This window comes from Populus alba, chromosome 4 (genome assembly GCF_005239225.2).
Source record: "Populus alba chromosome 4, ASM523922v2, whole genome shotgun sequence".
Taxonomy (NCBI): Eukaryota; Viridiplantae; Streptophyta; class Magnoliopsida; order Malpighiales; family Salicaceae; genus Populus; species Populus alba.
In genome coordinates this window covers 16,120,950-16,146,073 of record NC_133287.1, presented here as the reverse complement: position 1 = coordinate 16,146,073, position 25,124 = coordinate 16,120,950, and the positions used below count along the sequence as shown (strand labels likewise).

General features: G+C 35.7%; 3 protein-coding genes across 6 annotated transcripts; 2 read left to right on the top strand and 1 right to left on the bottom strand.

Annotated features, from left to right (window-relative positions):
• Positions 1-1,178: 1,178 nt before the first annotated feature.
• On the top strand, positions 1,179-3,159 carry LOC118050835 (uncharacterized). The gene is made up of 4 exons (XM_073408451.1): positions 1,179-1,484; positions 1,875-2,198; positions 2,360-2,476; positions 2,569-3,159. The coding sequence occupies exons 1-4, from the start codon at positions 1,482-1,484 to the stop codon at positions 2,872-2,874; spliced, it is 750 nt and encodes a 249-aa protein (XP_073264552.1). The 5' UTR covers positions 1,179-1,481; the 3' UTR covers positions 2,875-3,159.
• Positions 3,160-5,499: 2,340 nt separating this feature from the next.
• Positions 5,500-16,283, bottom strand: LOC118050720 (uncharacterized). 4 transcript variants are annotated; one of them, XM_035061151.2, is made up of 15 exons: positions 15,973-16,281; positions 14,897-15,302; positions 14,580-14,757; positions 14,332-14,471; positions 12,219-13,095; positions 11,936-12,036; positions 11,605-11,749; positions 11,452-11,520; positions 11,267-11,312; positions 10,246-10,721; positions 9,202-9,281; positions 8,525-8,660; positions 7,546-7,735; positions 6,225-6,307; positions 5,500-6,079 (listed from the first exon to the last, which is right to left on the bottom strand). In XM_035061151.2, exons 1-15 carry the CDS (start codon positions 16,070-16,072, stop codon positions 5,957-5,959), a joined length of 3,150 nt encoding a protein of 1,049 aa, XP_034917042.1. In that variant the 5' UTR covers positions 16,073-16,281; the 3' UTR covers positions 5,500-5,956. The 4 variants fall into 4 exon arrangements, 3 of the variants coding, with proteins under 3 accessions (XP_034917042.1, XP_073264737.1, XP_073264738.1); XM_073408636.1 differs by having other exon boundaries at positions 14,897-15,224; XR_004687915.2 differs by lacking the exons at positions 5,500-6,079; positions 6,225-6,307 and having other exon boundaries at positions 7,594-7,735; positions 8,525-8,665; positions 15,973-16,283.
• Positions 16,284-18,647: 2,364 nt separating this feature from the next.
• LOC118050719 (uncharacterized) lies at positions 18,648-21,239 on the top strand. The gene has a single exon (XM_035061150.1). The coding sequence runs from the start codon at positions 18,648-18,650 to the stop codon at positions 21,237-21,239; it is 2,592 nt and encodes an 863-aa protein (XP_034917041.1).
• Positions 21,240-25,124: the final 3,885 nt, after the last annotated feature.

The following is a 25,124-nucleotide window of genomic DNA, read 5'->3' as shown; positions in this document are numbered from 1 at the left end:
AAGAAAAACTATATGGAAAAACACTGTAGCAATCCACAATATTTTAAAGAAAAAAAATTACAAAGTGAAATTTTTAACCAGTTCAATATCTAAAAAGTAAAATCAACAAAGATAATTTAAAAAAAAATAAATGAAAAAAAAAAGAAAGTTGGGAAACAAAAAAAAAAAAGAAAATGTGCAAAAAAAAAAAGAAAAAAAAAGAAGACGAATGCACTGTGAATTACTGTTGTAATTCATAATGCATTTAAGTGTAGAAAAACAATGATTTCCACACACCTTTTAGTTTTATGTATATTTTAATCTAACAATTGTATATAATTTAATTTTAAAGTTTTCATCTAGATTTCAACAAAATACAAACTTAAAAATGCTTTTTATCCACATAAGCAAAAACTAGCTTGATCAACAAATTAATTAAGAAATCAAAGAGTTAAGGTAGAGTGAGATTTGAAATGAAATTTATTAAGAAATTGACCTAATATATTCCATCAGTCTAAATTAAACAGACAAGGTTATATATAATCAAATCAAACTCTTGAATCAAAAAAATGATATCTTTTTAATTATAATACTTATTAAAAATATATTTTACTCTAAAATCAATAGAAGAAAAAGTAATTTATGAATTCTCGAACGAAACTTGAGATTCTCAAATTTGATCCTTAATAGACAATTCTATTAAATGAAAATAAATTTTATATTTTGTCTATGATATTTGGTCTTTTATACATATACACTATCATCATGAATATTTCACGGTATTTATAACAAAGCAATCCGTTCGATCCTAAAGACTAGTAGAGTCAAATGACCTGGAAACCCTCTGACCAGTGTTTTTAAACTAGGCTTAGTGATTGTTTTAGTTTAAGACTTGGGTCAACTTTAATTTTTTTATAAATCAAAATGATGTTATTTTGGTAAAAAAAATAAAAAATATATAGTTAATAGATTGCAATCAAGTTTTTGACCAGATTTTGCCGGGTCAACTAAGTTTTTAACTACCTTTATTTTTTATAAACCTGACCCGGTTCTAACACTGGATCAGCTAGATCCTGGATTGAATTGCCGGGTCAGATCAGGTTTTAAAACTATGCTACTGACCATCCAAAAACAACTGAAAAGGAAAATGGATGACTGATTAACCGGCCAGTCGTTTATGGAACCCACTTGTAGAAAAAATAGAGACAGGTAAAAGCTTGAACTTGCTTCTAATAGCGGTTAATGGGCAAGATCCACCTGGTTCGCCTGTATAACCGCCTGGCGCGATTTTTGAAGTCTCCTATGTAGCATTGAAAGAAACCCATCAAATATCTTCCCACGTTAAACTTCGCAACATATAATCCCATCCGTGTCCTGTCTTCTTTTCCATGTTCCATTGGTGACCGTTTATCCTCGAACCACGAAGACAAAATTTTGATCAAGGGAATCCTATTGAACCAAGAACACCATTGTCTTTGTTTCTAGGATCATTCATTTGGACCATGGTAGGTCTCCGTTTTTATCTGGAATCTCTTTATCTATAATCTTTTGCATATTACAAAATCACACCGTGCATGATAGTTTTTAATGATTGAATTTAGTTACAGAATTCAATGTATACGATTTTTTTTTTTTTTTGGGGGGGGGGTTGATTTCGGAAACAATATTCGGTGAAAGTAGTATTTGATTGTAACATTGCTTGGTTCGTGTTTCCGATTTAATTATATCTCTAGTGACTTCGCATGTCATGCTGTTCTTTCTTCTTCTTCTTCTTTTCTGCCTTGTTATTACCGTATTGAATTTTTGGTTATCATCAATGTTGAATTTAGCAGATCTGTATTTTGTTGTCTTTTCCTTGTTAATTTCCGAGCGCACTTTTCTGTTTAATCGTACAGATGATAAAGACCATGTTGAGGCACAAGATAGCAACACAGATGATAGTTAAAGTGATGGTGATGGTGATGGTGATGATGATCGCTATAAACGCAGCTGATACCAATGAAGTTTTCGACCCTTGTTCAGATGCTATGGTACAAAAGTTCGATGGTTTCACCTTCGGTCTAGCATTTTCAGATAAGGATTCTTTCTTTTCCAACCAGGTTCAACTTTCTCCCTGTGATAGTCGTCTAGCCCTGAGTCAAAAAGCACAGCTCGCTGTGTTTAGGCCTCAGGTTGATGAGATTTCTCTGCTTACCATCAACAGCAGTCCTTCCGGCCCGGTATGTAATAAGGGGTCTTTGTTTCTGCTGCTACGAATTAGTAATAGTTCTTGAAATTCATGATAGTCCTCCGATTCTTTCATGGAAACTGCAAGAAAGAAACTTCAATGTTATTTCATATGTGAACTGCAAGAAATGAATAGTACGCACAAACTTTTCAGGGCACCCCCGGACCGCTCGGTAGCTATATGGTAGCATTTGCAGGGAGGAAGCATGCAGCAAGATCATTTCCAGTGATGATTTCTGACAATAATACGATCATCACCAGCTTTACTTTGGTAAACTCATTGAGCATACTTGTGGCTTTTCCTCCCTGTCATTTTCTGCGCTGCAATAGTATTATTGACATCAGAAAAGTATTGTGCCTCAGGTCCTTGAATTCCAGAAGGGTACTCTTCAAAACTTGTATTGGAAGAAATTTGGATGCCAATCATGCTCCAAGGACTTTGTTTGCCTCCATGGTGAAGACTGTGCATTACCAATGTCAAAGTGTAAGAGTAACGGAGGTGCTAATGACTGTAATCTGAGCATACAATTAACGTTCTCAGGCACTGACAAGAATCTTCAAGCGCTTAATTCGTGGTATGAGGTGTCTAATCTCCGGCAGTACTCTCTGTATGGTCTATATTCCAACCTTCGGGACTCTGTCGCCGGCCAGTTTAACGGGCTCTTTTAAGCGTCTATTCCAAGCTAATAGGTTACAGCCATCTTATGTAATGATGGTTTGTCAGTGATTCAATGTAAGAGAAACATACTACTGTTTTTCATATGTTCGTCTATTTAGTATCATTCTCACAAGTGAGCAACACAGATTTGGCTAGTTTTATATTCAATAGAAACTTGAGTTTTTCTTGTTCGAGATCTTTAGGAGAACAAGTTTAGCAGGTATGGTTTGACAATCTAAACTGTATTTTGGGTGTTAGTGTTGGATTAGCAGGAAAAATTAGGGATTCCCGTGCATTGCTCCCTCGCGTAAAAATAAGATCCACCGTGACAATCGTTATGGTGTGCACGTGTCAAATGACAAGTTTTTCTCTTTGATCAAGAAGGGTTTGAATATGTTATGATTAATTATAAAATTATAATTTAAAGAATTATGTACTTGTTATCTAGTAGTATCATAATTAGAAACTTACTAGTATGCAAGAATTTAGATAAAAAAACTAGTTGTGTATAAGAAAAACACATCATTCTTGTACACCTTATCTATAGTAAACTGTATTATTGATTGATTTTTTTTAAATCATGTTTCTATTTGTTGGTTTATCTAAAGTTCAAGAAAAGTTTTCCTTGATAAGGAAGTATTTATCTTAAGAATTTGAAGTAGAATATTCTCGGTAAGGAGTTCTCTACTTTATTAGATTAAAACTTAATAATTCTAAGGATTAAATTTTAGTGATGTATTTATTTTTATTTTTATCTTTAATACATATAGATATACTTTACGGTGTAATTTTATACCCTAAATATTAAATAAAATAGTTGAAAAACATATGAGGGACCCATAAATAATTTTAAAATGATCCCTAAATATTTTCAAAAAAATTGAAAATCATTTGAGGCCTATTTGGCAAAACAAGAAAAAAAATCATCAAAAAAATTGTTAATAATTCATTAAAGCTTGTATGCCAAACACGTCCTAAAAATAAAAAAAAATGAATTTTTGTTTTATAATGTCTTGCCCAACCAAACAATACCTTAAGCATGGAATGGGCTTAGCTCAGCCACGCGGGCTAAGCTTTATGGCCCAAAACCCAAACCAAAAGACTAGACCAATAATCAAAAACAAAAAAATAAAGATCAAAAGATAAAAAAATATAAACACTCTCACAAACCAAGAAATTAAAGTATCATTACAACGAGATTACATCAAAATCAAATTAAAGGCATAAAAAAATCAATATGAAAAACTAATACGTAATTTAGAACAAACAATCACAACAAATTTTGATTTTTAACAAATCAAACCTGATATGAAAAAGCTTTTTCTAAATATTTAAACCTACTAAAGATCAATTGATCCAGAACAAACTTTAAAAAATTAAAATGATGGTATAGAACAATTATATATGAATCTAAATCCCAATTGAAACCCACAAGTAAAGGTAAAACATTAAAATATATATATATAAAAAAACTCATGAACATTCAAAGAAAAACACCCATAAATTCATCCCCGACCTGGAAAAGAGCAGAAACCTAAAAATAACATAAAAACCTAAACCTTACAACCATAACTTAAACATATTTGCCCTAACTTGCTTGAACCATCCAAAATGACAAGCAAGAATCAGAAGAAAAACAAGAAGCAAATCCTATCACCCACACGAAAACCAAAATTGCATCTCCTTAGTCACAAACATTGTTCCATTGATTATTCCATCTTATAACCACAAACATCATGTTTATAACTCAAATAAGCCCAGCCAACCACCAAAATAGTCTAAGATCAGCAAAATTTTTAACTCAACTTGATCTTCTTTTCAGAACCGCCTGCCAAGGAACGACGACTCTCAATGTCATTCCCTGTAGAGGTAATGTCCTATCACTATATCGCTTTCTTACTGCTTCAATGCATGCTCAGTGCTCCACGGAACAAGCCTTAACTACATTGAACATGGTAATGGCAACAGTCTGGTTCAGTCACAAATAATTTTTCTGTTCTCAATCTTTGCAGCCATTTTTTTTTCCAAGTCATTCGTGTTCCATCCACAATTTACTGTTTTTTTTTTTTTTTTTCTCCTTTTCTTTTTGAAATGACTTCTTCATGATCATTAAAACATAAAAAAAAATTATTTTAAATAAAAAAAAATTAAATGTTTTTGGAAATGCAGTTTATATTCCCAAACAAACATGTACGCTCCACAGTTCTTGCAGTTTGTTGCGGTCTACATCACTTTTTGTTAATATTTGTTTGCTTTTATATTTTTTAAAAAATTAAAATTAAAATTTATTTTTATTTTTTTATTTGATATTTTTAAATTATTTTTTATATACCGATAACAAAAATAATTTTCAAAAAATAAAATAAAATTATTTTAATATTTTTCCAAGCAAACAACACTTTAAAAAACAAACAATACCAATCACACTTCCGAACACCTCTTTTAATCTTTTTACATGTCAGACAATCTACCTTTCTAAAGTAGTCTTGCATGCATTGTGCATATCCATTCGAAAGTATATAGATTCCGTCATTTTTTGTTTTCAATGTTACTGGTTATTCACTCATTTTCTTTTATATTCTTCTCACTGGATTTTCCTTAGCGGGCAACATACAGCGAATGTGGGCAACTGCGTGTGAAGGAGAAGAAAAGAGAAATTTTATTGACTCGCAATCACGTGACACGGGGAGGAACCAATTTGGGGTAAAATCATCTATCACAAAAAATCAATTGCAAGGTCTGCGACAGCACAAAATCCCCGTGACAAGGGGTACTGCTTGAATTAGCAGGAAACTATACACAAAAAAGCATCATCATCCTCTACACAAACTCTAATTTTCAACTTCTGTGCAATTTGATTATTCGAGGGGTACAGCTAATGGCCATGGTCAAAAAGAATTCAACATATCACTAGTCCTTTTTGGCATTCGTAATACCTCACCTGATTGTTCTTGTGAACAAAATGAATATGATGGGCATACCGAGTGGAATCATGTAATCCGGTGATCCGTGAAAGTGGCTGTGATATTTTTAATTTCATCATAGCTGGTACGAATAATCAACCGGCTTCGTAGTGATGAAACCAAGAATGTGCTATGCAGGCGGAGCACGCATCTTCTCGTTGAGACCCAGCAAAAGATCCCGGAGCTCAGGGAAAACTGATATAATTAATAGTTCAAGTATTCCATATGCAAGCTGCTTCACACAGATAGTAGACTGCAACTCAAAAAGAAAAAAATAAAAGGAATTATATCAGTCAGTTCAAAATAGCATGACAGCAAACAAAATTTATGGGGGAAAAAATATCGAAATGATTTTACAGTGCCTAAACGCATGACATAAAAAGTACAGAGGACTATACCTGAGTGAAATAGAAAATGTCTCTTGCACAGCGCTTGTACTGTTTATTTCCAATCAAGCTGACTAAAGTTGCAGGAGCTCCATCTGACAAAAGGGAAAATTTTTTAACTATGTTCTTGATAAATGTAGTCGAGAACTCAACTCTAGATTTCTGAAGCAAAGAGTCTGTTCATCCAAAATTGGTCCAAACAATGAAAGTTCCAACAAAATCAGACAAACACAGCTTTCTGTGACTTGCTTTTGTTCAGAATAGAAACAAGTAGCAAAACATGCATACAACTTTTACTCTCTCGAGAAATAGAGTGAGGAATGAGAGGACAAATTTCTGTTTTCCAAGCTGTTTATATTAAACTAGTTTGCATGTTCATGCTAAGCTATGGGCGGGACAAAAAAATCCAAAAACTTTTTCAACACAGGAAACTATTTGGCATTATTATTAAACCCGGCCTAGTGAATCAACCTCGGAACCTCCCTTCCCGACTCTTTGCCTAACCCGGTTTAAAAATTAAACCGTGTAAAAGCTATCCCAACATGATCCAGCTAACTCAACAGGTCCAAAGACAACCCAGATGACATGTAAAAAACGTGGTTTGGTTTTTTTTTTTTTTTTTTTTTTAAAAAAAGATAACACCTTTTAAAAAAATATATATTAAAAAGGCGACATGTTAAATTGGTCCAGGCTTTCTTGCTTAACTTGCCAACCCCGTGACCCAGTCATGGACTCCACTAGGTTTGATAACTTTGTTTTTATCTTAACTATTTTTTACTTAGTTATACGATCACAACAAGACAGTTCTTTGTTTGAACCTACAATAACATTGTAAAAAACAAACCGAAACAGATTATGAATATCAATTCAAAATTAACTAAATGTTAAAGGATGAAATTCAAATAAAAAAACTAAATGTTGAACAATAATTTTTTTTTTTTTTTTAAAAGAATGAAAATGAAATAACAAAAAAGGAGGGAAATGAAAATAAAATAACATGAGAGGGAACCAGGTGAGTTAAAACCTAATCTAGCACTTTCCTAATTTTCTTAACCACTATTTTCATTCCCCCTTCATGTTGTACCATACATGCTATCAGAAATGGACTTGTGTGGAATCCAAGTATCACACGACTATCAAATTAGAAAAAAAAAACAAGTTAATGTTATTAGAACAAAATGAACAAATAAATAAATAAAACCATTCAAACTAATGGAAATTTCTCAAAGAGCTGATGATCAACAAATCCATGGTGACAATGAGTCCAAACTCAAGACCGGTAAAAGGACCTCAACTTATATAAGTATCAATGGTTTAAGAAAACTAGACTCACCAAAGAGCATTTTCTTGATATCACTCACTCTACAAGCAGCCTCGAGTTGTTCCTCGAATGAACCCTTATTAGAGACCTTACTGCCACTCAGTTGGCTAATCTGAAAAGGTATGAGATTTAGTTGGTCATCGTCATCTTTGCTTTGTGCAACCCTTGCTCTCGTAAAGAACATGCCATTTGGCCAGAGAATCTGAAAGTAATTCATCATAAGAAAATAACATAATTTAACAGTCAGTCAGTCTGATCAAGATCAACAAGAGAGCAACAGAAGTCAAACTATAGTCCAGTTCACAACTTATTTAAGAAAAAAAACTGTCTCAATCAATTCATCTCAACATCAGAAGATGCCTTGATGAGGGCTAACCACACAAACCCGGATAAGGCATTAACTAATATGTAGTCAGACCAGTGACAAAGCATTACTGTGGAATTAAACTTAACAGAAACACAACCTCATTCGGATAGCCACATCCATGCTTTACTTTGGATGGCTTTAACATGTTCACTATCAAACAGAAGTGTAATCCTACCTCGGCAACTTGGAGCACATACCAATGAAGACTCTTTTTACCAAGTATCTCGCATGTGTTGGGCAACAGTTTAGGCACCCACAATCTTTGTTACAATTTAGTTTACAATTAGGTCACAGAGATGCAACAAGCATGGCAGAAAAACACGTTGGCACTCCTAAGATAGCCCTCATCAGGCTTATGTTGTAAAGCTGGTTGCCCAAACAAGCACCAAGCTAGCCTAGAGTAACCTTGAAAACTTTAATAGCCAATCATAAACACCTCTCTCATTACTTGAAAACTTGAAGATGGCAGGAATTAATGGGCATCATGCCAAGTAAAGTTTTTTTATATCAATCACTTACACAGTTGGGAAAAGATCCGTGCAGTAAACTTAATGAAGTACACAGTTGGGAAAAGATCCGTGCAGTAAGCTTAATGAAGAAACAAAAAATTGGTCCAGTTCTTACATCTTGCACCCATCGAATCCCAAAAGCAATAGTCTCCTCACTCCGAAGCCAGTAAATTTGCCTCAAAAGCCAGTCATCGATAGCATCTTCCATTATTAACTGCAGTATTTGCTTTGATATCCAAAAGACCTGTCTTCTGTGCTAATAAAGATGATCACATGTGAAAGACTGACCAAAAGTAGCACAATAACCAGAAAAACAGGGTGTGGAAGATTATTCATACCATGAAAGGGAGAAGGATTATATTATATTCAGGTAAAACAACTTTTTCACAGAAAAACTACCGAGCATTGAAATTTCATTAAATGTAACCTTCTGGAATTCACCAAATATCCACTTAAATTTCCTAGCTCAAATAAATCAAGGATAACCAAACTTCATTGGAGACATAAGTTCAATGAAGACAATCACACAAACTCAGCTGAGGAATCTGTCAAATTTTTCAAATGGAATACATTTTGAGATTCTTTCCCAAATTCCAGTCCATGCATGGAAGATCTTCTATAGCTAAAGCCTTAATTATGACATAGTTATTATATATTTCATCTGATTCTTGTTTTGCACAATTTGGTGCATCATGCACAAATATATGGTAGGGAGAAAGGACAAGGGTTGCCATAAATAGCATACACACCACTTCCTAGAAATAAATGAACTAATGAGAAAAATTAGCTCACCTCAGCCAGCCTCTTCTTTTAAGCTGAAACACCTTATCGACTAGATTTAGCAGAGGCACACTTACATTAGAAGGAGTCCACTGCAAAAATACCAAAGTCAAACTTCCCTAGGCTGTGAATTAAAACAAGCTTCAGAAATCAAGAGGCAAACTAAACATTTTAAGAAAAGGAATGTCTCATCTGAACACTGTGACATGACTGCAATGTCTGACATCATCATTCATAAAATACAGATTCAGTATTGCAGTTATTTTACTCGATTCCCATGTCCCTAACCCAAAAAGTTTCCACCTCTAGCAACATTCTCCTTTAGGTTGTGATGTCTCAGTGCCCTTGTCCGACTGTATTTAACAAGTTTAATCCTACATCTGCCCTTTTCTATCTTGATACTATTTAATCTTTGTTATCCTCAACTCCTCGAAGACCTTCATTACTACTAATAGATCTCATAAAATGCTCATTCAGCTTTAAATCAATAATCAACAACCTCAACAATTTTTAACATGAAGCTGACCATTCAATCTGTTTAGGTTTGACAGGTTTGATGTATCTTTAGCTAATCTACCTGAACAGTTTTAACCCTAGAACACAAGTTTCTTCAATTGAAAGTGTCCAAAACAAAAAAAGTTCATTAGCAAAATTATAAACTCAGCTAACCAATGATATAACATTTGGGAGACAGAAATCTTCGACCAAAAATGCAAGAAATATTTCAAACCTGGGGAGTAGAAGGTGGTACTCTATATGTTTATAAGATTCTTGTGTGTGGTTTATTGAGAAGGAACTTGACCGAACTAACTGTTGATACCAAACTAAAAGAAGTCCGCTAAATGAATCACCCAGTCTTGAAAAGGCAATGCTTATTTTAACTTGTAGGAAAATAGTAAAGTGAAACAGCAAATCCACAAGAAGAAACTATTATTATGCTCTATCAGCTTAATCAGGTAATTTGAGATGCCCCATGCCCAAATTATCTTTGCAGCAAAAGGTCATGAGCCATGAAAAAAATAAGAGATAAATCAGAGATAACCAAACTCAAAATACCTCAGGTGGCATTCCAACTGGATCATCCATATGACTGGAAGCTACTGCAGAGTTTGCTACAGAAAACACGCCATGGTTAATCCGTTCACTTTTCTCCTCTAATACAGGTTTTTTCTCTAAACCTAAGGCCCTAGGCTCGTCATCATGTTTTAACACCAGAGAAGGAAAACCCTTTGCATTCAATTCATTAACTGAATGAACACCACTGGCTTCTGCAGTAGATCCAACTCCCTTCTGGTCATGGCTTCCTTGATTATGACATTCTTCAGTTTCAGAATAGCTGTTTGCAATTTCTAAAGTATCCTGCCTTGAGACATGTTTATTCACATCATCCAAATGCCAGGGCAAGTTCCTGTTGAAGATTGAGGAATTGGTTTCGTCAAGTGGGGAAGTTGAACCAACAACCTTACGCATAAAGCCATCTGAAACATCTTTGAATTGCCGCACAATATCATCCACAGCATCATCCACATTGACTGTCAAGTTGAATTACATAATTAAATGAGGACATGTTTTTAGAAGAGGGGATAGGCAAGAAACAATACTCATAGCTTTCACTCAAGATCCACAGCATTAAACTAACAGTAACTGAGATGATTTTTCTATTCACAGATTGAAAGGGTTATAGAGGTCTTCAATAAATGGCTCTCTTCAGAACTAAACTACTTGTTTGCAAAATAGGGGTCAAAGCACATGTTCTGTAGCATATCCTCAAGTTGATGGACAATAAATACAAAACAAACAAAAGATTCAATTTAAGACAAGAAATTTGATATGCACCAAGATATGCATAGTCTTCAAACAATTCAGACTTGATGTATATAAGCCTAAGGAAGCAAGGCCTCTCTCAAAAATAGGAAAACCAAGGTCCCAAGAAATTCTCTATGACAGGTGTGCATTTGTGTGAGAGAGACAATGAGAGAGAGAGAGAAACCATATAAACAAGATGGTGCTTAGCGGCGAAATTGTAGTTTCAATAAGAAGTTAGGATGAAGCAACAAAGAAGAGCACACCCACATACCTGCCAGGGTTCTCATGACTGAGGAAGATTTTGCAAAAGAATAATTCTTCAAGGGGGGGAAACAGAAAAATAGAAATTCAGAGTCATTTAATTTAACAAATGGAAGTATAAAGAAGAAAAAAAGGGGTACAATAAGTTCAGCGAAATTCTACAGAAACAAATTTCAGTTTCCACAGAATCCGTACCTTTGAGGAAACACTTAAGAAATCCCACACTTCATGCTGCTCCGCAACATTGGCTATAGACAAGAGATCCTGGGAAATGCAACATGATTAAAGAAGCAGAAAAATGAAATAAGCATTCTAAATAAGAAATTCAGAGTACAGAATATACAATACTTGAATATATTTATCAAGCTGAATACAGCGTTGATGAACAAAAGCATCTTCAGTGCTTGATGAGAATATCCTTTTGGGAGGTAAGTGCAATGTGTAATTTGGGATCTCTTTCAGATGTTTATGCAATCTCTCAAAATTCCTGTATCTGCAGAAGAGGATGGAAATTGATGCAAAAGCAAAATAGCTTCAAGTTATCTAGAAACTTCCAGAACTTTCACAGAAATAACATCAATGCAGTAAATATGAAGAATAGTAAATGGAGTGGATCAAGAAAAAACAAAACTTTTAGTAAAACTACCAGCCTTAAGTCATCTTTAGATGAGAAGCAAACCTTCTTTTCACAAACCAAGTTCTGTTTTCTGCATCTGTCACTGCTATTGAGTAAACTGCAAAAGATTTTGACCCAAGTTTCTCAAAGTATGCTCCCATGACCTGTAATGACATGGATATACAAGGAGTTAAATAAATGAATTAGATTCAAGTATGATGACTGGTAAAGAGCAAGGCCCAAGAAGAGGCTATAATGTAAATCCCTTATTGCACAAAGAATCCAGAGATAATTTAATTGTTCCAAAATATGTATGAATCACAGTAACTCAGAAAAGAACACGCACCCGGCACTTCAGCTTGGGACTGTGAGGTCCCTCGCTACTAATTACCATGTTTGAGACCTTAGCAGCATGATCTGCACTCCTATGAAAATCTGGGCTATAAAATTCTGAGATAATGGACCCCCCTCCATCTCCCGTAAATGCATTATTTTTATCAGACAGGGTTTCTAGAGCAGAGGTGCTATTGGATCTCTTAAGTCCACCTCTTTTTTCATTCAAAGAGAGATTGCTGGCATTCTCCAATTCACCACCAACATGTGTGCCTTCAAAAGACAATTCCTGGCAACCATCATGAGTAGACTGTCTCCCATCTTTGTTCTCATGACTTGTTAAAGTATCTAGACTCAATCTAGGTGTTAGGCGCCCTATAGCTTTCTCGTCCAATTCTTTAAAGATTAGATTGGCATTCATCAGCATGTCTTTTCCTAAATTAGATTCAGTTGCAATGCCTGTAACTAAACTCTTTGCCATTGATTGCTGAACCCCTGCTTTAACTTTTTTTTTCTCTTTCATTTTATAGTTTCTTCCTTTCGTCCACATATTTTCCAGATTTTCAGGTGTAAGAACTTCCGTTCTTCTCTGGGTCGCCACCTCTAGCATTCGTGCCCACTCTGCAGGATGTGGTTGCATATGGTCTTGTTGTGAGTCATGATCAAAGTACATTTCTCCGCGATCATCAATTTTAGACGAAGTTTTATCTGTTCCTTGATCGTCTCTTTTGTTGTCAACAATTCCAGTCCTTTGACTATTTACGGAAGGATCTTTTCTCAAGGTAGAGTCAGCATTATGCACACTCTCTGCAGGTTGATCACCAACAGTATCTTTTGGATTATCATCTTTAATGGAAAGTAAAATCAATTCAAGTACCTCATTGATATACCTGGTCACATAAAGCATAACTATATGATTCAGTATACAGAGGTATACATTAACATTAAAGAGTTCCAAAAATTTATCTAACCCGCACTATATTACATACAAAAAAAGAAAAACACAAGCAATTATAACATGTTTGAAGATAACACACCAATCAGGATGGTCATAACATAATATACTTTGAAAACTAATCAACTAATGAAAGATGAATCATTTGGTGGAGGATAGCAGCTGATGACCACTTCTTCAATCAGACAGTCCAACCAGCAACAATGGTTGATAATATAGCTTGTTAGGAGAGAGTTTAAAAAAAAATCCAATTTTTCATTATTATAATTCATATTACTTCTTTCCTATGACCTCCAAATTGATGCAGGATCTTCAATTACAGCACCCTAGTAGGCTAGTACTATGGCTTACAAGTTGTGACAGATTTGATAGGTTGGAAAATGGAAAATAGGGGACAGGTTGTGTTTTAGAGGAGTAACATGAAGGAGCTAAGGATCAAGTAGGTTTAAGAAAAAGAAAACAAACCTAGCATCACACTAGGCTCCTATAAATAACTCCTAGGAATTCTTAGGCATCACACCTCATTTTCATCTTTGGTAAACTACCAAGTGCTAAAGTCATAGTAATCCTCCTATTCAGTATCAAGTCGGCTCATTTATCTCTTGATGTTTATCTCTAAACTTGAAGGCTGAAAAATCTCAATTCATTCACTTCAAATAATTCTCCCAAAGTGCGGATTACAACCAATATATATAGGCTAATAAGGAGGTTCCTAGGGGGACGCACCATAGCCAGTGCTAGTTAGCAAGTCACTTCCTTAATGGTGAATAAGTTGACTGGTAAACTTTACAAATCACCAAATTACCCCAGAAAATTACAGAACTGCCCCTGACAGTTAGACCCCCTAAATTATGTTCTATTTACCTGGTAAAACTGTCTAGGTTACTCCAATTAGGACCAAGCCAAATAGACATGCTTATAGAAATAGATTTTCCCCTTCTTTTATAAACTTTCCAGGTGCTATTTGCATCACAAATACTAGGCGGCAGGTGCACACATTCTTAGACTGTGGCCTTGAGCAAAGCAACACCATTTACTTTTAATTCTAATTTTCCTCTAGTTCTAATGTTGCACCTAAAATAATTTCAATTCTTTAGAAGATTTGCAACTATAAGGAAAAAAAAAAAAAAACAAAGGCCTAAAACCAAGACCAAGTAATCTGTATACTTACACAGGGCTTGCAAGATTCATAAGAGGTTGCATTACCAAGCAAGTTACGATCTCTCGAGCGATAGTCCGAACCAGCGGACATTGAGCTTCACGAGGTCTAAGTACTATAGCTAAAACTCCACCAATCAATCGTTGAAGAACCTTTTTGGAAGAGGAAAATGGGAAGCAAAAGAAAAGGAGATCATTAAATTACAATGAAGAAGGTGCATACAAAAGCAGAAGAAAAAAATTGGAACACTCCACTCACACCTTGTACTCACTCTCGAGAGATATCAATGCAGGATGAAGCTCCTTAGAAGCCATTAGATGGTGTTTCAGCCTTTCATCTCTCTCTTCAGTAGAAAGAGTTGCCATCACGTCGGCTCCTATAGCTGCTTGATTTCTTCTAAAGAGGTCCAAGTGATCCCCTATTAAATCAACTAAATCCCTGCAACACCGGACAAACTTTCATTCTGATGTTTTCACATGTAAAGCTTATAAATGACTGTTTGGCTATGAAAAGTTTCTTGAAAACTTGTGTGACCTATTCCGTTTTATAAAGGATATTATAGGATGACAAAAATTACCTAGTTAGCAAGTCAATAAGATTTATCTCTTTAGCCCTTCCAGATACCTCACCAAGAGCATCCATGATTACTGACCGTATCAGCTCAGGTGCCTCCCTATCTGGAGTAATTTCTGAATACCATAGGTCTACCACAAAATCCTTCAATATCTTATTGATGAAACCACCAATTGCAGCCTCAACAACTGGAGAATCAATTTTCCTCTTCCACTTTGGTGCCGGTGGCACAGAAGAAAGTCGTGAATCATTCATAGACAACTGTTTCTTCTCCAAATGTGACAAATAAGACTGTCGATGAACTGACTGACGCGCTTTCCAGCTGAACTCCACTTCATTAGACAAAATTCTTAGTGCAGAAACAATGAGAATTGATATGGGTAGATTCATCCACATTGATGAACTTGTATCTGTAATGAATTGCAATGATTACCACAAGAACCATAGAGAAAAAAAAACATTATATTGATTAATTATTTATATTGGATAATTATCATCACCGTTGTTTGGTTCCTAACGAAAGCACACCAAAGCTGCAACATGCACATGCACATAAATAAAAATATTTATTTGAAGCAATAAATCTATCACTGACGAGGAATCTAGCAATGGATCAACTTCATGCTACTTAAACTTCCATTTATAATTAACCTCAACTGATGTAATTTCATCATTTTTTAATAAAAAGAAAAAACGGCAGGAATAAAAATTTGGTTTTCTAAATAGTCCTTAATTTTCATAGGCAAACAAAGCATAATCAGGTGGGGAGAAAGTTTCAAAAATTACATAAAAATCGTAACTACCCTGCCTTGATCAAAACTGAGTACTAAATAATAATAATTAAAATCTTTCATCTTGAAAAGAAAAAAAAACACTCCTGATCAATTAATAATCACCGACGCCGTGGTAATAGCAAGTTCCATAAAACGTTAACCCTAGCTCTATTGATACAATACAAAACGCAAATTCACCGATTAATTAATCAAAAAACCTTAGAAATTGAACCTTCAAAACGAGCTTCACTAGCACTGTACAGAATCAAGAAATGGATAAAGAAAGCAAAAGGAATCGAGAACTTACGAGATAAGAAGTAAGTGACGGAAAAGATACAAAGACACCACCAAACCGTTCGAAGTTTAGCTTCTTCAATCAGATCATGTACCGTCTCCATAGCCTTCATTTTCTTTGGTCTCCTAAACCTCAGAATTTCTCAATTTCTCTCGCGATCAAAAAAGAAAATGAGGATCGAGAGGAACTGAAGGGAATTTGATATTTATGCAACAGGGAGAAAAATAAAGAAAATTGCGTGTTTTTAATTTATTTTCTACATGGATCGAGAGGGAGAGGGAGAGTATATTTTGTGTACGTGGAGAAAGATGCTGGTGCTTTCTTTCATGTATAATAAACGAGGAGTTGTGTGGTTTTTTTTTTTAAAAAAAAAAATTAGAATTAGTCATCTCTTTAAGAAATAAAAATAAATAAAGAAAGCTCAGCGCACCAGCTGGGCTATTTTTTTTAATGTATAGTTGGGCTTTGTTTTTGTATTTTTTTAATTTATATTTGATTCTAAAAAAATAATAAAATAAATTATTAAATCCATTAAATTTAAAAAATCGGACCTTGTGATATCCAACCCAACACCGAAACCAAGATGTCACTAGCCTTGTATTTAGAGGCTTTGTCAAACATTAATTGTCTGTCAAGGAAAAACACAAAAAATAAAGGCATCCCCTTTGCCACTTGACCACATCGCATTAACTTCAACACTTGACAGAAATTGGTTGGTTTCACTGTTGAACAGTCAAATTAATTTAGTTTTTGTTTAATTTTTTTAACCTAAGTATATGGAATTAGACTTGAAATTACAAAAAGAGTATCAAATTAAAAGATAGATAATATAGATAACTAAAATTTAAAACACCGATAAAATATATTGCTCACTTCAAATTCACAACAATTTTCATTTTGATTCCAAGATTTATTTTGTTTATTTCTCAATTTTTAAATTAAACTTACAAATTAGAGAATCCAATTTGTATGAAGTACTCGTGCATGAACCATTAAGAAAAGGCTTAATTGGCTGTGATGTGCTGCAGAGAGAGTCGCCGAGAGAGGATGTAGAGAGGCTAATTATCCAATCTGGGGGTGTTAGGTCAGAGGGAAAAAGAATGCTTTCAGCCTGGCGGCACTACGACCAAATGTGGTGAAAGAAAGAGAGAGACTGTGTCCAATACCGGATGGTTTGCCAAAATCACCGGAGGATCTTGAAGAGGAAGAGAAAGCTAGAATGCCAGATTCTCCATTTACTAGAATGCTTAGAACTAAAGGGAGGTTTCCTGCTTGGTACACTCCTGCTCTGACCATGGAACAGATTGATGAACAAGCAGCCTCGTGTCACAAGCTCTGTCGCTTCTTTGTAAAGCTTGTGGAAATGGATGTGGTGGTGTTGATATGCGAGATTTCTATAGATGTTAGCGATCCATGTGGTGGATAGATACACTGGGATTTTTTTATCTGATCGTTGTAAGTTACTGTTCCCATCATGTGTTTAGGTCGTGGTACTGGAAGTTCTTCGTCCCAGAAAATCTGCTGGCAACATTCAACGTCTTCAAGTTTTGTAAAAATGTATTTCATTGTTTAAGAAGTTGTTATCTTTTGTTTTCCTTCTCATTTTGTTTGAAAGCTTTTTAGAATTGGTGGGTGCAGATGGATGTTTCCTTTTGATGAAGTTGGAACTCAATGATTTTACAGTTTTGCTGGATAGGCTAGTGTTTTCCCAATGAAGATTACCATGGCTAGCTTCGGCATTCAGTATCTAATAGAGATAAACTAAGTCCTGAAGCCTTCTTGCAGTAGTGAATTCGACATCAAATGTTTCGAGTTGTAATAATAAATTACTGCTGGGTTGTAGGATAATAATATTATCCGTGCATAATGATCACTTGATATTCGCAAGGGGCAATTCTGCTGCAAATCTTTGGAAATCTGGAAGACAGGGAGCTGGGCACCTCCAAAACAGCTCTTGCAACGCATTTGATGCAAATTATAAGGTTTCTACTCTACCTTTCCTAGTGCTACTATGTTATTAATCTTGCTTTCTTTCACAATACTGACAACCTCAATGCAGCTCAGATGAAAAGCAAGAAGCCATAAAAGTGCTTTCCATGACAGTATGTGGAGGAAACATAAGTCTTGTTGTGTTTCTTTTTTTCTTTTTCCTTTTTTTTTTCCACCATCAAAAACAGGAAGGAAAATAATCAGATTAATACCAGAAGAGATTCTTGTGGTAAAGGTGACTTACTCTTTATAGTTCCTCGCATCATCTACCAACAAACCTGTCTGAATTACCGCAGGTAGGGCACAAAGATCCCTTGTTACTATAAAAAGAGTGTAGATGAAGATGGCTATCTGTAATTCTCCAAAAATTGTTCTTCTCCAGTTTTTATGATGTCATCTTGGAACCAAAATTTAGTTAGAGGTTGACGTGGTCAATTGTTAGTTTTTTAGTTATTCTTGGTTAAGTTTCATTAAGACATGTTCCCCACAATCCAAGCAAAACCTCTGCTTATATTAGCGGACAGCAAATTCTATGGTGTCAATAAAACTACGGGAAATTTCGGGCGCCTATAACTGGAGATGTCTTTCCTCAACCTCTCCATGGCTGTAATTCTTGCCTTCCTTTTCCCTTGATATAACGTCCTTCTCATCTTCATTCCCTCCTATAAGCAGCCTTGGGCCTTCCAAGGTGGTCATTAATGGCGAACCCTCTCAGAGCCTTCGGCTGCTTTTTCTTTTTCTCCCTGCTCCTCTCTTCTTTCTCAACCTTCTCTCTTGCCTTAACTGATGCTGAAGCATCTTATATTGCTCGTCGCCAGCTCTTGACGTTAAATGAAAATAGCGAGCTTCCTCATGAGTTTGAGTATGAGGTCGATGTGAAAATAACCTTTGCAAACCAGAGGCTGAGGAGAGCGTATATTGGTCTTCAGGCCTGGAAAAAGGCAATATACTCCGACCCATTTAACACTACTGGCAATTGGGTTGGCGCCAATGTGTGTGCCTATAATGGTGTGTTTTGTGCACCAGCTCTAGACGACCCCAGTCTGAGCGTTGTGGCAGGTGTTGATCTTAACGGTGCTGACATTGCTGGGCACCTTCCAGCTGAATTAGGGCTTATGACAGATGTTGCATTATTCCACATTAACTCTAACAGGTTTTGTGGTATCATTCCCGAGAGCTTTTCCAAGCTCACACTCATGTATGAGTTTGATGTCAGCAACAACCGCTTTGTTGGTGATTTCCCTTCTGTTGTTCTATCCTGGCCAAGCCTCAAGTATCTTGACGTCAGATTCAACGATTTCGAAGGTAGTTTGCCTCCAGAACTCTTCAACAAGGAACTCGATGCTTTGTTCTTGAATGACAACCGATTCACATCCACCATCCCGGAGACAATAGGCAACTCCACAGTTTCTGTTGTCACATTTGCTAACAACAAATTCACCGGCTGCATTCCACACAGCGTCGGCAAGATGGCCAACTTGAACGAGGTCATCTTTATGGGCAATGACCTTGGTGGTTGCTTCCCAGCAGAAATTGGGCGGCTTGGTAATGTGACTGTCTTTGATGCGAGCCAGAATGGGTTCACAGGAATCTTGCCGCCCAGCTTTGCAGGCCTAAAGAAGGTTGAACTCTTGGATGTTGCAGACAACAAGCTGACAGGATTTGTGCCTGAGAACATTTGCAAGTTGCCAAGCTTGACAAACTTCACATTCTCGTATAACTACTTCAAGGGGGAGGCTCAAGCTTGCGTGCCTCCATCAAGGAAAGACATTGTGTTGGATGATACCAGCAATTGCCTGTCTGACAGGCCAAAGCAGAAGTCAGCCAGGACATGTTATCCAGTGGTGAGCCGACCTGTGGATTGCAGCAAGGACAAGTGTGCTGGAGGAGGAGGTTCTTCAAACCCTCATCCAAAGCCCCAACCCACACCACCTACTTCAAAACATGAACCAACTCCATCTCCTCCCAAATCTACTTCTACACCAACGCCACCATCAGCACGGGTCCCCACCCCTCAAACAGCAGAATCCCCAAAACCAGATCATGAGTTGCCACAAACTCCGATTAAACCTATTAGGCCATCAACTCCAAAGATACCCTTACCGTCATCTCCATCAATCAATTCATCTGCCCCATCATCTGATCCATATAATCCAGGACCTGGTGGTCATGGCGAGACACCATTATCACCAAATTCTGCACCATCACCTGATTCATTTGGTAGCTCACCCATTGGCCACCACGATACACCACCATCACTCTCTATTAGTCCATCAACATCAAAGATACCTGTATCACCATCACCAAAGTCTGCACCATCGCCTGATGATGAATATAATCCAGGAGCTGGTGGACATGGTGAGACACCACCATCATCATCACCATCACCAACCTCCTCACTAAAACCCGAGGCGCCAAAAACATCACCACAACCAAAAATACCAATTATAAACCCTCACTCTCCATCATCATCCCCACCACTGGTCCACTCTCCCCCACCACCAGTCCAGTCACCCCCACCACCTGTCCAGTCACCACCACTACCACCAATACACTCTCCACCACCACCCGTCCAGTCACCTCCACCACCGGTACACTCTCCACCACCACCGGTCCAGTCACCTCCACCACCGGTCCAGTCACCTCCACCACCGGTTCACTCTCCACCACCACCGGTCCAGTCACCTCCACCACCGGTCCACTCTCCACCACCACCGGTACACTCACCCCCTCCACCTGTACACTCTCCTCCACCACCGGTCCAGTCACCACCACCACCGGTCCACTCACCCCCTCCACCTGTACACTCTCCACCACCACCGGTCCACTCACCCCCTCCACCCGTACAGTCACCTTCACCACCCGTTCACTCACCCCCTCTACCAGTCCAGTCCTCCCCTCCTCCTGTACACTCTCCACCACCACCGGTCCAATCACCCCCTCCACCCGTACACTCACCTTCACCACCCGTTCACTCACCCCCTCCACCAGTCCAGTCCTCCTCTCCTCCCATACACTCACCCCCACCACCAGTTCAATCCCCCCCACCACCACTAGTACACTTACCTCCTCCACTAGTACACTCTCCACCACCACATGTTAAGTCACCAACACCACCACGACTAGTCAAATCACCTCCACCTCCAATTTTCTCTTCACCACCACCAACTGTATCTCCTTATCCTCCTCGTGCTTTTCCTCCACCACCCCCAAATGAAGATATAGTCCTTCCACCAAACCTCGGATTTCAATATGCATCGCCACCTCCACCAGTGTTCCCAGGCTACTAGTTAGTATATATGACCATTGTTTATAGTGCCAAAAGGCTAATTATGTACACAGCTAAAGAGAAACTTTGTTAGTTCAATTTCTTGACCAAGAAATATAACCGTTTTGCTTTCCTTCTCTTCATGGAATGGAAGTTCTTGCTGTTTACATTACTAGAGTCTATCTCTCTCTCTCTCTCTCTCTCTCTATTTTTTTTTTTCTTTCATATTCTCACTTTTCTCTATCGCTATCTAAGAAAACAAGTGAGGAACCTGGAACAATATGTTGCTACCTTGACAATGACAATGAATTGCTTGTAAATTACATTTTCAAAGCTCTGATATATAGAAGAGAATGGCAGAAGTTGCTTTTCTTTTTTCCCTTCAATGTAACATTACTATTGTTTTTGTACTCAGTGTGTATGCCATTAAATTTTTATGCATGATGTTACTGTGAAATGAAAGATTAGAGCCAATTCACCGATGTTTTTTCTTGAATCTTGATTGTGATTTTGACACTTTCTCTAATATTTATGTAAACGTGCCAATGTAAGGAAAGAAAAATAGAAAGGAAAACAAAAATCCTGGTCCGTGTATTCCAAAAGCAACTTCACCTTTTGATCCTTGGAAATCCAGTCTTTTGGATCACGCAAACGACTTTTCTTCTGTAACATGTGTCATTTTCAATCCTTGGTTCTGTCATTTTCAGAACTTGTCCTACCAAGCTGGCCACTTCCTTACAAGTTACCAATTCCACTAGCAGAATTCCAAAGCTTGATGCATATATAATGTCACCACCGATTCTTGAATCCATGACTAGCACATGGTAAAAAATTTTCTTCAGGTTTTTATACCTATACAAACTTAAACTTACATATAAACTTTTATCATTTAAACAAATTAGAGTTATATGTATCTTCTGATATCATAATTAAAATCAATAATATAAATCAACATCAGAATAATACAAATATTGTAATTGTGGAGCTTTAACTAGATATAATGGAATAACATTAATTACAATAAAAGAGTAGGTTATAAAGTCCAACAAACAAGAGTTAATACAAATATCATAATTGTGGAGCTTTAACTGGATATAATACATAACATTAATTACAATAAAAAATTAGGTTATGAAGTCCAATAAAAGTGACCTGCTAGCAAACCTATACGCTTGAAAATAATAAATAACGAGATGATGAGTTCTACAATTCAATGAGTAGATATCATTCAATAGACACATACAAGGTAATAAAACAAAGAAACATATACAAATTTGACTTTAGGCTTTTACAAAAAAGTTTCACAAACATGTCATAACAAAGAATATCATAAGGTAAGGATCGTGAGAAAATCAAAATGCAATGAGCATGTGATTCCAAACTATGGAATGATCAACTCGTATTGGTTGGTGACCCCCTGACTAATTAGGGTTCAAATACGATGTGCACAAAGGCTAAAACTATCTTGTTAACTAAGGTATTCTGACTGGCATACCAAAGGGTCATATTATAATCAAACAAATAGAGCTATATCTCAAGACTCAACTCATGACATAAAAAATAAGAAGCTATTAAATCAGATACACACATATCTCATATTCAGAATTCATATTCAACAAATGATCAAGGTCTAACACATAAACTTATAAGTTTATGAACCAAAATGTAATTACAAAAGCAAAACAGATCTACATGATTGATTCCAAACATAACCTAAACTGAGCAAACCTAAAATTATTATACCCTACTACATAATCAACTAGCTCAACTCAACTATTGGACATAAATCTAATAGCCAACCGGTTAACTGGTTGGTTAGGAATTCTAAACCAATTTCACCTAAAACAACAAATCACAATCTCAACCCAAAACCTCAAAAACCCAATATTAACTATAACTAAAAGGGATCAATGTTTTACAGTAGTGTGAATTATTGTGGATTGTGAGTGTTTTTGTTGTGGATTGCACTGTTCGGCACTATAGCAGGAGTTACTGTAGACTGTGAGTGCTTTCACTGTGGATTGCACTATTTTATGCGATATGGTGAGGCTACAGACCCACTCCTCTGGGTTAGCCCCAGTTTCGGTGAGGCTGTAGCCCCCAGCTTCAAACACCTGGCGCTAGGGCTGACCTGTGCCAATGGATACAAACCCCAGCGAGCGGGTCTGAACACCTGTTTAGGATGCCTTAGCCTTAGGTCTGATGGGTCCAACATCATAACCCACTGCTTATGGGTCCTACATCCGAACCCAATCCTTTTGGGTCCTGCATCAAAACCAATTTTTTTAGGTCTTCTATCAATACCCATGGTTCCTGGGCTTCTTAATATAATTATTCGTATTATAAATAGTATTATTTTTCTTATGATTCAGGGTATTCATATAAAAAATATTCTAATTTGTGCTCTAAATATTATTATTTTTATTATAATTCAAAGTACTAATATAAAAAATATTATTATATGTGCTATAAATATTATTATTTTTATTATAGTTCTCATGGAGGCTTTGACGAATAACCCATTGGTAGTGGGTCCTGCATCTAAACCCAATTCTGTTGAGTCTAGCGTCAGGACCCAGTGCTCTTGGGTCCTACTTCAAGACCCATTTCGCTTGGGTCCTGGGTCGGGAGCCAAGTCTCTTGGGTCTTGCGTCAGGATCCAATTATTTTGGGTCCTCTATCAAGACCCAAACTTGGGTCTTAAGTTTCTTAATATAATTATTTGTGTTATAAATGATATTATTTTTATTATAATTGAGGGTATTCATATAAAAAATATTTTGAGTTGTGTTCTAAATGTTATTATTTTATATAATTTGTGTTCTAAGTATTATGATTTTTTTATAATTAATATTAAAAATCATTATTTTTATTATAAATAACATGCACCTGGGTTCTTCAGACCCCCTAAGGGTTGGAGACCCGTACGACTGAATCTGCAAACCCTGCAAAGAAGAAAAATAAATAATAATAATAATAATAATTTTTATTAATAATAATAATATTGTTATTATTATTATTATTAGTTAATATTTTTTTTAAAAAAATATTATTATAAAAACTTTGGTCTGGCGGGTTTAGTGTTATTATTAATATGATAAATATTATTATTTGTATTCTAAATATTATTATCTTTATTATAATTAAAAGTATTAATATTAAGAATATTATTATTGTGATAGAAATATTATGATTTTTATTATAATTAATATTATTAATATTAAAAATGCCATTATTTTTATTATAAATATTATAATCTTGATTATAATTAATATTATTCATTTAATAATTAATGAATTTGTAGAAAATATTATGAATACGGAAAAGTAATGGCGTTGGGTCCTGCTAGACCCATCAGCGTAGGGTCCTGCGCCCAGCAACAACAATCAAATAGGGTTGGGTTCTGCCTTAGCAAGACCCATCAAATAACATTGGGTCCTGCTCGTAGTATGACCCAATACTGTAATTTTGTTTTCTTTTCTCTTATTTTTTTTCACACGGTAAAGAGGAAATATTATTATTATTATTATTATTATTATTATTATTATTATTATTATTATTATTATTATTATTATTAAATTTGAAAAAATAATTATTACTATCAAGGGAAAACAATAAATTTTATTTGAATGGATTAAAAACTATATAAAAAAAAAACTTGGGCCATACAAATTTAATATTATTATTAATATTATAGATATTATTAATTTCATTAATATTATTAAATTTGAAATAAATTTAATTACAATAAAAAAAACATAAATTTGATTTGAATGATAAAATTAATTATTATTATTATTATTATTAACTTGGGTCTAGCATCCCCTTAAAGACAAGTTTAATATTATTATTAATATGATAAATATTATTATTTGTATTCTAAATATTATTATCTTTATTATAATTA

What these genes read in the sequence shown, in the direction of transcription:
- LOC118050835 (XM_073408451.1), top strand. An exon ending in ACAGCAGTCCTTCCGGCCCG is followed by an intron (nt 2,199 to 2,359) that starts GTATGTAATAAG and finishes CAAACTTTTCAG; the next exon opens with GGCACCCCCGGACCGCTCGG. An exon ending in TCATCACCAGCTTTACTTTG is followed by an intron (nt 2,477 to 2,568) that starts GTAAACTCATTG and finishes ATTGTGCCTCAG; the next exon opens with GTCCTTGAATTCCAGAAGGG.
- LOC118050720 (XM_035061151.2), bottom strand. Translation starts at nt 16,072, where the DNA reads ATGAAGGCTATGGAGACGGTACATGATCTGATTGAAGAAGCTAAACTT. An exon ending in CTTATTGACTTGCTAACTAG is followed by an intron (nt 14,758 to 14,896) that starts GTAATTTTTGTC and finishes CCGGTGTTGCAG; the next exon opens with GGATTTAGTTGATTTAATAG. An exon ending in AAAAGAAGAGGCTGGCTGAG is followed by an intron (nt 8,661 to 9,201) that starts GTGAGCTAATTT and finishes TTATTAGCACAG; the next exon opens with AAGACAGGTCTTTTGGATAT.
- LOC118050719 (XM_035061150.1), top strand. Translation starts at nt 18,648, where the DNA reads ATGGCGAACCCTCTCAGAGCCTTCGGCTGCTTTTTCTTTTTCTCCCTG.